This window comes from Nerophis lumbriciformis, linkage group LG09 (assembly GCF_033978685.3).
Source record: "Nerophis lumbriciformis linkage group LG09, RoL_Nlum_v2.1, whole genome shotgun sequence".
Lineage (NCBI taxonomy): Eukaryota > Metazoa > Chordata > Actinopteri > Syngnathiformes > Syngnathidae > Nerophis > Nerophis lumbriciformis.
Window position 1 is genome coordinate 18,304,478 of NC_084556.2, and position 16,709 is coordinate 18,321,186.

Consider the following 16,709-nt stretch of genomic DNA (forward strand, 5'->3'; position numbering starts at 1 on the left):
TGTATATAAATGACCTGCCATCTGTATGTGAGGATGTAAATATCCAGATGTGTACAGATGACAGGGTTATTTATACTTGGGGAAAGGTCGCTGAAACGGTTGCCAAAAAACTTACAGCAGCCATGGAGAAGGTGGCAAGATGGCTACATGACTCTAGTCTTACATTAAACATTAGGATAACGGCAATAATGTATTTTGTAAACAAATATAAAATGTCATCCTTTCCAAATATAACTGTTAATAAGGAAAAAATACAAAATGTTAGTGAACATCGTATACCTGGGTGTCATTTTAGACCCAACACTTGGCTTTAAAAAACATATCAAACAGATGTGCCAGAGTCTTACATACAACATAAAAATGTCCGAATGTATGTAATACTGGAGGCAGCTAGAACGTATTTTAATGCAATGATTATGTCTCGTTTTTATTATTGTATAACATGTTGGTTCCAGGCAAGCAAAAAGACACTGGGGCCATTGGAATCTTTGCACAAACAATCGCTCAAAATCCTTGACCGAAAACCAGAGCACCACCATCACTGTTTAGTTCTCCAAAAACATAGACTGTTAAATTTAGCTAACATTCAAAAATTAGCATCAATACGAATGGCCCATTGAATCCTAAATAAAACTGCACCAGCGCCACTTAAGCACTTTGTCCAGTTTACATCTGCTGTGACAACTACAAACACACGAGCCTCCACCAGGGGGCAGTGTAGCGTACCCAGATGTAAACCTATTCTGCACAATCAGCCTTTTCATATAAAGCGATAAAGGAATGAAACGACCTCACAACAAACTTAAAAAGTCAAACAGATTACTTTTCATTCACAATTGAAGTTAAAAAGTGGCTTTGGAGCAATCAAAGCTGCTCATACGGTCACTGAGGTGGGCACTATGTTTGACATGTCAACTTCATATGTATTATATTTATGCATGAGAAAAAAATGTTGTGAGTTGTCTGTTAAAATCATGGTTGTTTTTACAAATGATGACAGATGTGAACGAGAGCATGTATTGTCTGTGTGATGATGTAAATGAGGTGTGGTTGTAATGTATAAGTATGTGTCAATGTAAGGACATTTTATGACTTCTTAACTTGATTACATGCTATAGTATAATTTTGTTGTTATAATTTTATTGATGTTTTTGTATATCTTTAATTCAGCTTAATGTTTCTGTGCATTGTCCCTTCAAATAAAGACTAAACTAAACTAAAAATACAAAAACACTACCGGACAAGGTAATCAATAAAATAATTTCCTTTTATTACCTAGAGTCGTTTGAGCAAAACCCAAGTCAATGGTGGAAGAAAATATATAGTAACATATGGTATATACATATTAACATTGTCACAATATGGATGCAACAACAAAAAACTTAGAAGAGAACTGAAAAATCCTGATCTCATTGTGCTGGTATCGATACAATATTTATTGGGATAGATATACTGTATACTGTCGATATCTGTATTGGTCCTCGCACCCTTACTGAATATGCACTTGTACGTGCAAGCAGAATCAGGAATTCCCACTGCACTTAACTGCGGATTCAATTAATGTAATTAATGAATTACTTGCATAAATAATATCACATGAATTACATTAAATTAGACAGATATTGCTAAATTTGATTTTTTTTAGGTTCAACTGTTTTTCTTAGTCCAAAGTTCATATTAATTGAAGATCAGTCCAAAGTACATACTAATTGAAGATCATAGCACTGACTAAAACAGTAATCCAAACAGACTTTGAGTCATGGATATGCTGCTCACAGCCAGTAGGTGGTGCATTTGCTAAACTACAATTACTAGTTATTGCCCTGAGATCGGTAGGTTGTGAGCAACGTTCCCTCTAAGGTGCGCGCCTGCGCAATTGCGCACTGCTCAAGCGTCCTCTGCGCACAGCAAATATATGCCGCGCACCAAATCAAATCCCATCTGAATTCTAAACAAAATAAACACATTTATTCTGTATAATTTTGCAATGCAACTCTGGGTGACAGTGAGAACAAGCGGCCCTAACGGTGTTCGTCAACACCGTTCAATTGAACACCGTTCAATTATTGTAACGTCTATCGAGATGCTTCGAGGACACAAATTATATTGATCACTTTATTGAGCAAAACTGTTTATATTCGGCCATAACCACACCAAAAACATGAGTAAAAAACTTCTATCTCGAAAAACGAGTCATTTTCTGCCGTACAAACCAGGCCAAAAGCAACTTGTCATCTGTCACCAACACGCATAGCGCTAAGCCACTGGTGCGTTTATGGCCACACAAAAATTCGGACAACTCAAACACCACACAAAGTTACACTATGACTCCTCAGTCATACGTGTGCTTATTCTACTGTCATTTATTATTAATGTTAATTTATTGATATTAATCATGGAATGCTGTTACTAGAGAAAGTTACAGGAATGCACACTTCATCCTATGCTTACATTTCATTGTGCAACATGAGGATGTTTAAGGGCAACTAAATGTGATCTCTGAAAGGGGTACACGTGATTTCCAAAGCAGGACCCCCACCCAGACAAATTGTACAATACTAATCCATAGCTTATGAAAAACAAGATTTCTTTTATTTTCATTACAAGTGGGCCAAATCACTAATATTAGAAAATAATCTCATGAAAATGACTCCTCTCATTTGAGTGTTATTATAAAAGATTGATTTGAGGCAGGTGTGCTGCTGGTATTGCCATGTGTGATGTTGCTCACATGTGCTCCACTGAATGCTCAGGGAGTTTTTGTGTTTGCACACACACATGAACAATTAGAGGGAACATTGGTTGTGAGTTCAAACCCCGGCCGAGTCATACCAAAGAATATAAAAATGGAACCCATTACCTCCCTGCTTGGCACTCAGCATCAAGGGTTGGAATTGGGGGTTAAATCACCAAAATGATTCCTGGGCGCGGCCACCGCTGCTTATTATTAGTGTTGGACCAACAATTATACAGTAATTATGACTTTTGTGTGAGGTATGTCAACTGTGGTATCTGCCTCCATTGTACTGTTTGTAATCATTGTCCTATACATGACTGTGCTTTTACTTTCGTTTTTTTAAATAAATATTTTTCATAGGTTTTGTTGGGGCGAGTCTGCATGGCTTCCTGATGCACACATGCAGAATAGGTGGAATTTAGAAGCAAAGTTTTGTCAGGCAAAGTGTATTAGTTCAGTTTTACTGAGAGTGACATAAACCACGTTTCCCATGTATGCTTTCTTACCTTGCACATGATACTGTTGTCATTCATTGGCACTAAGCTTTACTTTCCAACATTTTTCTCCGATATGATGCAAATGCTTCCCGCATTTTTTGGCGAGTGGAGCGTCCCCATGCCATTTACACAGCAAAAAACTCTTCAATTAAAATAAATAGAATCTGAAACTGAGTTGTCCATACTCTCTCTACACACAACTCTGATCTTGTTTACTGTCTAAAATAGAACATATACATTCAGAGGTATCTCATTTAAAGTATAATTTAAAAAAATACTCAATTAGTACATTTACAACATAGTCAGGGACATGTAGTCAAATGTAATGTTGAAACAAGCACAACATGATATTTTATTTTATCTTGTGGCCCCTTTTAGACGGCATTGAAACAGCTTTTGTCATTTCCTGCTGCACAATAGATTATCCACAGAGAGAGACCAATTAATAGCGGGAAACAAATGTTAATGAGGCACCTGACATTTCAACCTCACAACACTGCACCTTTGCCCCCTGGTGCTGTGTGAAATAACTGTCTGCTCCCACAACGTCATCATTTAAACGAGTGGTGTCCACAGTGTGGCCAGTGGGCCATTTGCAGCTTGCAGGTGTTTTTTTATTGGCCCGCAACACATTCTACAGACAAAATTAAAATATTCTGGATAAGAATATAGGGCGGTGTGGCTAAGATGGTAGATGGTCGTCCAGAAACTTGAGTGTCTCTGGTACAAATACAGCTTCCGCCATCCTCGTCACGAGCGTTGTGTCCAGGACTCTTCACCCACTCTGCTCCCAGTGCACCCACACTAGTATGTGGGACTAGAGATGCAAAAATGTAAAAGGTTTTAGTTGGCGGATTGATAATAATTAGTAAAGCATAATATAATTTTTTTTATTCAAAATGCCTTTTGAAACATTTTCATGTGGCTTTATGTGTATTATTTTCTAAAATGTATTGTTGTTTAATCTTGTTGTTTTTATCTGTTTTAAGGAAGCTTATCTGTTTGCGTAAAGATGGTTTTCAAACTTTTTTTTAACTTATTTTTTTCATCAAGTACCACCTTAGAAAGCTCCTGGTTCTCCAAGCACCACCATAATGACCAACATTGAAACACAGTAGTATAGTAGGCCTAAGTAGTCATTAAAAACAAGGTAGAAGTTTTATATAACAAGTATATTTAATATTTATGGCCACTGTAACATTACACAGTTTGAACAGTAACAAAAATAAAACGGTGTAGTCTAATCAAGTGATTGTTTGGTGTACCACTAGATAGAGCTCGCGCATTACCACAGTTTGAGAATCACTGCTTTAGAATGTAAAGTGCATTACAAATAACATTTATCATCATTGTTATATATTCATTGTTAATATTATTATTTTATAGGAAGAAATTAAATCGAGTAAACCCTCGTTTATGTTTGTTAATTGGTTCCAGTCTGACCCTGGCAAATTAATTTTGCAAAATAGAAAATAATCATTGATTATAAATCAAACATTTTCATAGCTAGAGCATAAAAGAATCTCTAACGACATTTTAAACATAATGAGAGCCCTCTGGGCATGAAACAACACACAGTCACATTTGCACTCATTTAACCCAATACTGTATTTGTTTCCAGAGGCTGAGGCAATCAGTCGCCATGATACTAAACAACGCACTGATGGGTCACATTTAGTGGCAAATACTACTCTAGTATCGATATTTTTAGTTAATTCAGCCATTTTGCATGCTTAAAAATGCTTAATTTAGCCCCAAAAAAGGTAGAATGTGCGTAACAAAAACACAATGTGGCAAAGGATGACGGTATCTAATAGAAGTTATGTTTGAGATATTACACTCGTTTGCTTTGTTAGCTCCAACACAAAGCTAATATCCATATGAATACCCCATCGGACCCTCAGTGCGTGGCGCTCCAGACTATAATTGATAGCTGTGGTCTTACACAAATAATACATGAACCTACGCATCGCAACGGTAATACGATAGATCTAGTGCTGGTCAGGGGTGTCACCACCTCCAAAGTTATGGTACTCCCGTATACTAAAGTAATGTCCGATCATTACCTTATAAAATTCGAAGTTCTGACTCATTGTCAACAAAGTAATAATAATAATAACTGCTATAGCAGCCGCAACATTAATGCTGCCACAACGATGACTCTTGCTGACCTACTGCCTTCGGTAATGGCACCATTCCCAAATTATGTCGGCTCTATTGATAACCTAACTAACAACTTTGACAATGCCCTGCGCAAAACCATTGATAGTATAGCACCACTAAAACAAAAAAGGGCCCCTAAAAGGCGCACCCCATGGTTTACAGAAGAAACCAGAGCTCATAAATTATCATGTAGAAAGTTGGAACGCAAATGGCGCGCGACCAAGCTTGAGGTTTTCCATCAAGCATGGAGTGATAGTTTAATATCGTATAAACGCATGCTTACCTTAGCTAAAGCTAAATATTACTCAAATCTCATCCGCCTCAACAAAAACGACCCTAAATTTTTGTTTAGTACAGTAGCATCGCTAACCCAACAAGGGACTCCTCCCAATAGCTCCACCCACTCGGCAGATGACTTTATGAATTTCTTTAATAAGAAAATTGAACTCATTAGAAAGGAGATTAAAGACAACGCATCCCAGCTACAACTGGGTTTTATTAACACAGATACAACTGCATCTACGACGGATACTGCAATACAAAATAGTCTCTCTCTTTTTGATGAAATAACATTAGAGGAACTATTACGGCGTGTAAGTGGGATAAAACAAACAACATGTTTACTTGACCCACTTCCTGGGAAACTTATCAAGGAGCTTTTTGTATTATTAGGTCCATCAGTGCTAAATATTATAAACTTATCACTTTCCTCTGGCACTGTTCCCCTAGCATTCAAGAAAGCGGTTATTCATCCTCTGCTCAAAAGACCGAACCTTGATCCTGACCTCATGGTAAACTACCGACCGGTGTCCCACCTTCCCTTTATTTCGAAAATCCTCAAAAAAATTGTCGCACAGCAGCTAAATGAACACTTAGTGTCTAACAATCTCTGTGAACCTTTTCAATCCGGTTTCAGGGCAAATCACTCTACGGAGACAGCCCTCGCAAAAATGACTAATGATCTACTGCTAAAGATGGATTCTGATGCGTCATCTATGTTGTTGCTTCTTGATCTTAGCGCTGCTTTCGATACCGTCGATCATAATATTTTATTAGAGCGTATCAAAACACGTATTGGTATGTCAGACTTAGCTTTGTCGTGGTTTAACTCTTATCTTACTGACAGGATGCAATGCGTCTCCCATAATAATGTGACCTCGGACTATGTTAAGGTAACGTGCGGAGTTCCTCAGGGTTCGGTTCTTGGCCCTGCACTCTTTAGTATTTACATGCTGCCGCTAGGCGACATCATACGCAAATACGGTGTTAGCTTTCATTGTTATGCTGATGACACCCAACTCTACACGCCCCTAAAGCTGACCAACACGCCGGATTGTAGTCAGCTGGAGGCGTGTCTTAATGAAATTAAACAATGGATGTCCGCTAACTTCTTGCAACTCAACGCCAAGAAAACGGAAATGCTGATTATCGGTCCTGCTAAACACCGACATTTATTTAAAAATACTACCTTAACATTTGACAACCAAACAATTACACAAGGCGAATCAGTAAAGAATCTGGGTATTATTTTCGACCCAACTCTCTCCTTTGAGTCACACATTAAGAGTGTTACTAAAACGGCCTTCTTTCATCTCCGTAATATCGCTAAAATTCGTTCTATTTTATCCACTAGCGACGCTGAGATCATTATTCATGCGTTCGTTGCGTCTCGTCTCGACTACTGTAACGTATTATTTTCGGGTCTCCCTATGTCTAGCATTAAAAGATTACAGTTGGTACAAAATGCGGCTGCTAGACTTTTGACAAGAACAAGAAAGTTTGATCATATTACGCCTATACTGGCTCACCTGCACTGGCTTCCTGTGCACTTAAGATGTGACTTTAAGGTTTTACTACTTACGTATAAAATACTACACGGTCTAGCTCCGTCCTATCTTGTCGATTGCATTGTACCATATGTCCCGGCAAGAAATCTGCGTTCAAAGAACTCCGGCTTAGTGATTCCCAGAGCCCAAAAAAAGTCTGCGGGCTATAGAACGTTTTCTATTCGGGCTCCAGTACTATGGAATGCCCTCCCGGTAACAATTAGAGATGCTACCTCAGTAGAAGCATTTAAGTCCCATCTTTAAACTCATTTGTATACTCTGGCCTTTAAATAGCCCCCCTGTTAGACCAGTTGATCTGCCGTTTCTTTTCTTTTCTCCTCTGCTCCCCTTTTCCTTGAGGGGGGGGGGGGGCACAGATCCGGTGGCCATGGATGAAGTGCTGGCTGTCCAGAGTCGGGACCCGGGGTGGACCGCTCGCCTGTGCATTGGCTGGGAACATCTCTGCGCTGCTGACCCGTCTCCGCTCGGGATGGTGTCCTGCTGGCCCCACTATGGACTGGACTCTTACTATTATGTTGGATCCACTATGGACTGGACTCTCACAATATTATGTCAGACCCACTCGACATCCATTGCTTTCGGTCTCCCCTAGAGGGGGGGGTTTACCCACATATGCGGTCCTCTCCAAGGTTTCTCATAGTCATTCACATCGACGTCCCACTGGGGTGAGTTTTTCCTTGCCCTTATGTGGGCTTTGTACCGAGGATGTCGTTGTGGCTTGTGCAGCCCTTTGAGACACTTGTGATTTAGGGCTATATAAATAAACATTGATTGATTGATTGATGTGCATGTTTTGTTCAGATAGTTTAGCATATATTGTATCAGGTTTAGTATCTTTAATGTACAAAATGTATTAAAGTTAAATGTATCTGTTTGTAGCCCTCGCTGGAAAAAGTCTGGACACGCCTGATTCAAACCCTCCGTTATCCCCATCATCCTGGCACCTGCAAGGTATTGTACCTCAACACCAAGCGTGCACATCGTCTTCTACTGTAGCAAACCCTGAACTTCCTGCTCTGATGCATTTTGATGTTCTCAAATTGTGATGGTTTATTTTCCAAAACCCAGTAATATGATCAAATTGAACTCAGCAATGAAAAATGTAACACTATTTATGGTCCTGCTGTGCAATGCAATCTTATTATTGCTTGGACTTCATTATGGGCCTATTTTTTCTCTTCTATCTTATTCTGCCACAATTAATGCTGGTTGAACCGGCCAACAAACCCCAACATATCTTGTATTGTTGGAAAGGTCTCGATTGTGGCTACAGCAATATTTAATTTTTGGGAAATTTCGTGTTACCAAGGCGACGCTATTCAGGAAAAAAGACCCCCAATTGGCCCATGGATTAGGTTTGTCCTTCTCCTTGCACATTTCTCAACCAATCTCGATCCTAACTGGTAGAAATGATGATGATGATGATGATGACACCGTGAAGTGCCCAATTTGGAGTAGGCGGCGCCTGGCGTCGAAAAACTGCTCCTCGGCATCAATTATCAAACATTCATTACTGCACTCTAGGTGATCAGAGAAGAAACGGATACAAAACTGATGGGTGATGATAAATTGCTAAAATATTTTGCTCATGACAGGATGTGGGTGTGGCATAGCGCCAAACTTTTGATCTAATGGTTCGCCACAAAACACGAAACGTTAACAACTTGATTCCACAAATGCAGATCTGGATCATTATTGGTACAAATGATGTTGATGTCAACCAGAGCCGGCCCAAGGCATAAGCGTACTAAGCGCTTGCTTAGGGCCCCGCGGCCACCAGGGGGCCCCCAAAAGCAATTAACAAAAAATTCTTATTTTTTATTTTTTGCATGTACGAGTCTGACTGATGATTTCTAAATGATCAAAGATATATTATTGTACAAAAACACAATTTTAGGTCAACAGAGTGCTGCTAGTGATTCTTCCTGCCTCTCTTTAAATGTAAAGCTGCCTCTGCTGCACCTGTGACGTTTGCCGCCTGCCGTGCAATGCCAGTGCGCACTGGGCATCAAATTTATTAGCCTTTATTTAACCAGGTAAAATCAAAAGCGCAGATAGAGGCAAAGCAATGTCACAAAAAAGGACATACCCTTCAGGTGCAGAAAAAAGGAAGAAGAAGAAAGTGGAAGAGGAGAAAAATGCCATGATAAAGGTATGTTTGCATGACTTGGTAATAGAAAGTTTATCAAAGAGATTTGTAGCTGTAATTAGCTTTAGCTAGGTGACGTTAGCTAGCTAGCGCGGTGCTAGCAATATGTTTTTAGCATCAGGTTACTAGTGAGATATGTTGTTTGCACAAATTGTTTGCAGCAGAGCACGGTAATTTATGTGAGTAAAATGAACATTATTTTTTACATCAACTCATAAGTTATGTGAAACTTCCCCAGGAGCATTGTTAAAATACTTTGGAGGCACAGAATCAGCCCAGAGCCAGTCCACATCCTCAGGCTCAACTGTGAGTGATGAATCAGGTGAGGAAAAGACTGTCACCATACAGTATACATTTAATTTCTTAGTATAAACATTACACCTGAAGGGAAATTAATATAGTCAAAAGTATCTCATTAATATGTGTGCCTATATGTATGTATGTATGTATTTCATCTTAGGTCCATCTCCATCCTCTGCAGTGCTCTCTCACACACCGCCATCCTCTGTGCCCACTGTCCCCTCCATGTCTGAAACCACAGCTGATTTATCTAGTAAGTTAACTGCAAAACACCCTTTATAATTGCTCATTGTACTGCAGAACATTCTGAGATTAATAATTATGTCCAACAGTGCAATTTAATGACCTTATAGGTCCTTCTTTTTTAGTCATTGTCTTTCTTTGGTCACTTCCTCAGCAACTTCCACCACAACGTCCCCTTCACACCATGGGCCATCATCAGCTCCGCCAGTTAACCCAGCTGAGTGGCCTTCTTTCCTCTCAGATTCAGACAGGACTGAGCAGGTGATCAGAGGACACTGTCTATTAAGGTGAACTTTTCATTCCCCAAACGGCATGATGGCCGAAGTTTTCATTATCATTATACCTACAGACAGCTAGTCAATGGGGAAAAAGTCAAGCGTAGCTGGCTGACTTATTCAAGAAGTAAAGATGCAGTCTATTGCTTTTGCTGCAAATTATTTTCCAAAAAGTCCTTAAAACTGGCAGCCGAGGGACAGCGGGATTGGGTCAACATAGGTGCACTGCTGAAACAGCATGAAAACAGTGAAGATCATTGTAGCAACATGGTGAAATGGAAGGAATTTGCCTTGCGTCTTTCAAAGGGGAAAACTATTGATGAATTTAACTTCAGTAGACTGTGCTCTCTTTGTACAAAGTAAACATTAAATATGAACAATTAACTAAAAATATAAACTAGTAATTAAAGACTAATATGTACAAGACTGATGAGACAAGATGACACTTTTACTGTAAATACAAAGCTTTATCACTTGGACTGTTCAACCCCAGGCCACTCTTGTAGCTGAATGTTTTCTACATTTTAAGATTAGGAACCATATGTGGCACTCTGGACATCATTCGTTCATTCATTGGTATTATTTATGTTCTTAACTGGGCCACCCCCATATCTTTATAAATGACATGTCATTTGTAAAGACATGCCAGGCTGACAATAGGATAATGTAAACAACACTGCCAGAGCCGCAATGAGTTTATAGTAGGTGTGTGAATGATCAACAATCAATATTATTGGCAGAAATAGAGGGCCCCAAAATCAAATGGAGGCTTGGGCCGGCACTGATGTCAACCTTAAGTGCCGTATGGGTCAATACCTATTCATATCCATTTCGAGTGGGCAGAGCCTGGCGGAGAAAACTGCACCTTGCGATTGACCATCAAACTGTGTATACTTTACTTTAGATGATGATGATGATGATGCTCTTCTTGCAAACTGACATTGAGCTTTAAGGTCGGGGTCTGATCATATTTAGACATTAATATCAACACAAACATTGCCCCCCCTTGTGGTGAAAAAGTACAACAGTTATAACTTCCTTACAGATGCTTCAATCTTCCCCAAATTTTTGAAGGTGGGTTGAGGCATTGGGAACATTTGCATATGCCAGTTGTTAACATTAGCATGCTAACTATTTTAGCTAATTTTGCAGCTGTAAAACTCAGAGTCATGTAACTTGATGATTATGTGCGCTTTTTAGCTTCAATCAATCCCGAGGTTCACCGCAGAGATAGCAGGCCCATCAAAATTCTCACGGGAATTTTTGGTTTCTATACTGATGGCTCCATAACATTAGGCAGGCCACTCAATATAGCCACAATAATTGCCAAATGATCTCCGTGCAAAATCTCATTTCAAACATATTGTGTGTTATTAATTGTACAGTCTGATGTCATATGTCAATAAGATGAGCGCGGCATGTTGCCTCACACCCACCGCTGCACTGAGCCCAACCTGGGGGCAGATCCAGCACTAATTAATTGAAAGGGGTGGGGGTGAACCTGTTGAGGCTTCCCTCCTCATCTTTCTCATTAATCTCATTGCATTTCGAGCTGCAAGTTGCTGCTGACGACTCCTGCAGACTTCACAACAGTGAGTGATTTAATCGTTTCTATTTTACCTATAAAATCTTTAAAGAAATGTTTGTATTTATGTCTATATGTATTGGTATACTTTGTTAGTAATCAAACTATTTTCAGGCCGAAAAAACTATTGTCTTCTCTAAATGGTATAACAAGTGTTTATATTATTCAAGGTATGTTGTTTTGAAATGTATATCTGCGGTGCAAACATTTCTGCCCTATAAACATGGTAATATTAGGTGTATTTACAGCAATTCTCCCCCCGCCCCCAGGGGAGCCTCCTCCCTCTTGCCCTCCTCCCTCTTGCCCTCCTCCGCAGAGACCCTCGCTGCGCCACTTGCAGCTGAGACCCAAGGCGAAGAATTAATGAGCAAATTGAAACAGACGCTATGGCCGTGCCCCAGATACTTTAAATGAACTGTCGCTTGATGTGTTTATGTGTCTGAAAGCTCAGCACGTCTCCGGGTGTGTTTTGCTGCAGGCTGGCAGTCCTGACAGAATGTCTCACAACATGGCCAAGATCGCGGATGCTCGAAAGACGGTGGAGCAATTAAAGCTGGAGGTCAACATAGAGAGGATGATGGTATGTGCAAATACCAAAGCCAAATCACAACAAGTGAACTGGGCCTGCACCTGTTGCTAACCTGCAATTTAGCATTTATGTCGCCCTCTGTTGGTCAGGATGAAAATGCTTGTGGTTAGCGAGGTCAATTGTTTTGTTAATGATTGTATACATAAGCGAGTTAAGACAATTTCATGATAAGCTCCGCCCCAATAAGCTCTTTTTATATCAATTGATTTTTCTGTAAGAAATTTCAAGTCATTATGGCACTATGGCCCGCTTTTTAATCCGGCCCTTACCGTAAATCTTGAACTATCAAGAGAGGTCCAATGGCTTCTCAAACTAACGATGCTGCACTTTCCAGTGACATATATATATTTATGGAAATCATAGGAACTATATGTCACAGCAGCTCAGCGAAGACGAGGCTTTGATACAAAGCAGAGTGGGGGTTTGCTTACAGAGCAGGCCAAGCAAGTGTGACGGAGAGGGACAGCGAAGCAAGCTTTCTCTGATAAGGTTCACGTTTATTATCCTGTTGTTTTTCCCTTTTTTGCTGTTTTTTGCAAAACACATTTACATTTGAATTGATGTTCAGTGTTTTATAGTTCATATCGTGAATGCCACATCTTTTATTCATACACATTCCTGGTATCTTCTGCGATAAAAACAGTCATTTCTCACATGAGTTTTTGGTTTCCTCTATTTTGTATGATTTCCTGCCCAGAGCTGTTATTTTTGTCCACTTCCTGTCTACCTTTATTTCCCGGCCTCTTTACTTCTGGCTTGAGCACCTGCCCCCTGTTTGTAATTAAGAGACTCACCTGCTGGCAATCACTAATCAGGAGGCTTCTGAGGACCAAGGCCGCCCTATAGGAATGAGAAGACTTGCAGTGCGTGATAGGCCCCGCGATCAGTGGGGGCCCCCGTTTTGCGCGTTGAAGCGCATATAAAATGGCAATTATTAAATGGCACAGAACTTCATATGATTTTTTTTTTATACCGCAAATGTAATCCTAGCTGCTTCCTGCTCCATCACTGTTAAGAAAATAATGGCAATTTCCCACACTTTGTTACACAGGTGGATTAGCCCCTTTTTTGTAAGATAAAGTTACTGGGTTCGAAACCCAGTTGAAGTTGACTCACTACTTTTCATGAATTTATGTTTAAAAAATGTTTAATTTGTTATTTTGCACACACAACAATATTATCTAACAATGTATTTCCCATTAATTCGTTGTGGTAAAAAACATGCATCAAATTAAATTCAAGTTTGATCAAAAAGTATATTATGGAGGAGGGGGCCCTCTAAAAAAATTCTGGGGTGGCCCTATTTAGGACGGTGCTGGATTATTGGCTTTTGTTTGTTCTACCTTTCAAGTGTTTTGGCTTTGTACCTTAACATGGTGCATAACTTTCTCTGTGCTTTCTGTGCCTTGTTCATTTTTGTGCCCTATTTTCCCTAATAAAGGGGTTTCTACCTGCACTTTGCTTGCTGTCTCTACACCCTGAGGTCCAGACCAACAATGATGTTAATAAAAACCTGTAAAATCTAAGTCCTTTTTTTAAATTTTAGTTGATTTCATTATTAAACCCATTATCAGACCTTCACCAAGCGGTAATATAAAAACTTATGTCAGATTTTTAAAGTCCTCCTGAAAAAAGGGACCCAAGCACAACTTGTATGACACTACAGCTAAAATAAGACAAATTGTTTAATTTGGATTGCAAGAATTCAGTTATCAAATGGTGTATATATATATATATATATATATATATATATATATATATATATATATATATATATATATATATATATAATCAAATGGTATATATATCAAATGGTATATATATATATATATATATATATATATATATATATATATGTATGTATGTATATGTGTGTGTGTGTGTGTGTGTGTGTGTGTGTACAGATAATACATTACAGTAATCCCTCAAATATTGCTGAAAATTGGTTCAGAGCCTGGCCATGATAAATTAATTACTTAATTATTTTAATAGCTAAAACATAAAACAATGTTCACTGTGACTATGCCGCATGTCGGCTGTTGGTGTGACCCCAGTATGCAGAGGAGGTAAGCAACATGCAGGCAAAAAGTCAATTATTTGGGTAAGAGACAGAAGGAAAGTGACACAGGCCTCGCAGGAACTCAGAAAGCAACAAAACCCGTTAGCGTACAGAAGATAATGAACTTAAAACGAAGTATGCAAACATGAACTGTAAAATAAAGCAAACCCTGTTTAAAAAGAACACATTTCAGATGTTTTTATAATATTCGTGCAGGTATCCAAAGCAGCTGCCGACCTGATGGCCTATTGTGAAGCTCATGCCAAAGACGATCCTCTGGTGGCCCCTGTACCCTCCTCAGAGAACCCCTTCAGAGAAAAGAAGTTATTCTGTGAGATACTTTAAACTCTGTGTCATGTGTTGTCTGTGTGTTTTGTTCCTGTAGCTCGCTCATATGTTGAAGATGATGGTACGGCAATAAATACTTTTTTCCTGCAAAATGAGTACAAAGTTCATTGAAATTGGAGAACCGACCAGGTGCTTTAAGTGTGTTGACATGAGTTTATACATTAACTCAATACTGATTGTCTTGCTCTTTCCTAACCAACACTCTGGCTCATTGTTGTCATATTTAGACAGGTGTTGACACAACAAGAGTACATGATTAATTATGATTATTATGTTTGTATAAAAAAAGCATGTAGTTCTTAAGTTCCTATAGTGTGCTTTACAGGGGCATATTTGCAATATATACAGAGATTGATATGCTATGCTATAATGTATTATCAACCACTTAAAGTCTTCAATTTATTTATTTTACCCATTGACAAACTTCAATATTTTTAGTTTTCTCGCAAAAGATTAGTTATTTACTGGACTAGTATTTTAATATGATATACATTATATAGGCCCTGTGAGGAGGTGGCGACTTGTCCAGGGTGTACCCCGCCTTGCGCCCAGAGGCAGCTGAGATAAGCTGCAGCACCTGCCTCGACGACCCCTAAAGGGACAAGTGGTAGAATAATGGATGGATGGATGGATACATGATATAAAATAGGTAGTTTAACAAAACAATATTGTAGTATTTTTAGTACAGCTTTTTAAATGTATGCGTTAATTAGGTGACCATATAAATTATAGGTTATGAGCATGCATTCTGAAAACTGAACACCGTAGCTGTGTGTTCTAATGTGGTCTACTTCCATTTCGAATAATTTTAATATAGGTAATTTATGCATTGTGTCTTGGACATTTAATGAATTTTAAGTGTTTACACACAAGGCCCTTTATGACTTATACTTTCCAGCATATGCATTGTTATCAATGAACAGTTTACGAGTGATGTTTTTGTTAATATATGTTGCTGTTTCTATGTGAATATATGTTGCTTTATAAACTGTTATTTACTGCTTTTTAGGTGTTGTATGTTTTTCCCAGGTAAATTAGACTTAGACTTTTATTGTCATTCAAATTTGAACTTTACAGTACAGATAAGAACGGAATTTTGTTGCATTAGCTCATGTTAGGTGTTGTAAATCTGCTGTACCAATCAATTCCTTGAGAATATTGTATCGTGCACACTGTCCATTAAACAATTTCTTGTCACTTTCTGAGCATTTACTACAACTGTCCATCCATCCATTTTCTACCGCTTATTCCCTTTGGGGTCGCGGGGGTCGCTGGAGCCTATCTCAGCTACAATCGGGCGGAAGGCGGGGTACACCCTGGACAAGTCGCCACCTCATCGCAGGGCCAACACAGATAGACAGACAACATTCACACTCACATCCACACACTAGGGCCAATGTTAGTGTTGCCTATCAACTTATCCCCAGGTGCATGTCTTTGGAAGTGGGAGGAAGCCGGAGTACCCGGAGGGAACCCACGCAGTCACGGGGAGAACATGCAAACTCCACACAGAAAGATCCCGAGCCCGGGATTGAACCCAAGACTACTCAGGACCTTCGTATTGTGAGGCAGATGCACTAACCCCTCTGCCACCGTGAAGCCCTTACTACGACTGACCTTTCTCAATTCATTTACAAATCAATTTAAATCAATCATAGATTTTAAAAGAAAAAATATTTTATTCTTCTACGTCCATACACCTGATAAAAATTAAAAAAAACATTCAGTTATATATAGGAGGGGGACAAGCGGTAGAAAATTGAAGGATGGACTATGATAGCGCTGCATTGGTGTATATCATCTACTTGCTTACATCCTCTAGGGGGCGTACTTGTATTCCTGTATTTTCCACAACACACGCAAGCAATTTACGGCAATTTTCTATTTTTTCGCCTAGTGTCCAACGAGATTGGGTTC

The 16,709-nt window shown here is 39.2% G+C and overlaps 1 protein-coding gene and 1 long non-coding RNA gene across 3 annotated transcripts; both read left to right on the forward strand.

Moving 5' to 3' along the window:
• The first annotated feature begins 8,496 nt into the window (after nt 1-8,496).
• LOC133607133 (uncharacterized) lies at nt 8,497-10,646 on the forward strand. The gene is made up of 3 exons (XR_009815381.2): nt 8,497-9,715; nt 9,854-9,946; nt 10,091-10,646. It is a non-coding gene; the product is annotated as an uncharacterized lncRNA (long non-coding RNA).
• Nucleotides 10,647-11,704: 1,058 nt separating this feature from the next.
• gng8 (guanine nucleotide binding protein (G protein), gamma 8) lies at nt 11,705-15,834 on the forward strand. Of its 2 annotated transcripts, XM_061961597.1 has the most exons (3): nt 11,705-11,803; nt 12,275-12,376; nt 14,661-15,834. In XM_061961597.1, the coding sequence occupies exons 2-3, from the start codon at nt 12,293-12,295 to the stop codon at nt 14,787-14,789; spliced, it is 213 nt and encodes a 70-aa protein (XP_061817581.1). In that variant the 5' UTR covers nt 11,705-11,803; nt 12,275-12,292; the 3' UTR covers nt 14,790-15,834. The 2 variants fall into 2 exon arrangements, with proteins under 2 accessions (XP_061817581.1, XP_061817580.1); XM_061961596.1 differs by lacking the exon at nt 11,705-11,803 and having other exon boundaries at nt 12,201-12,376.
• Nucleotides 15,835-16,709: the final 875 nt, after the last annotated feature.

Bases quoted from the DNA above. Each gene is read 5' to 3' on its own strand.
- gng8 (XM_061961596.1), top strand. From the start codon at position 12,230: ATGTGTCTGAAAGCTCAGCACGTCTCCGGGTGTGTTTTGCTGCAGGCT. The intron at 12,377-14,660 runs GTATGTGCAAAT...ATATTCGTGCAG, and splicing joins TCAACATAGAGAGGATGATG to GTATCCAAAGCAGCTGCCGA.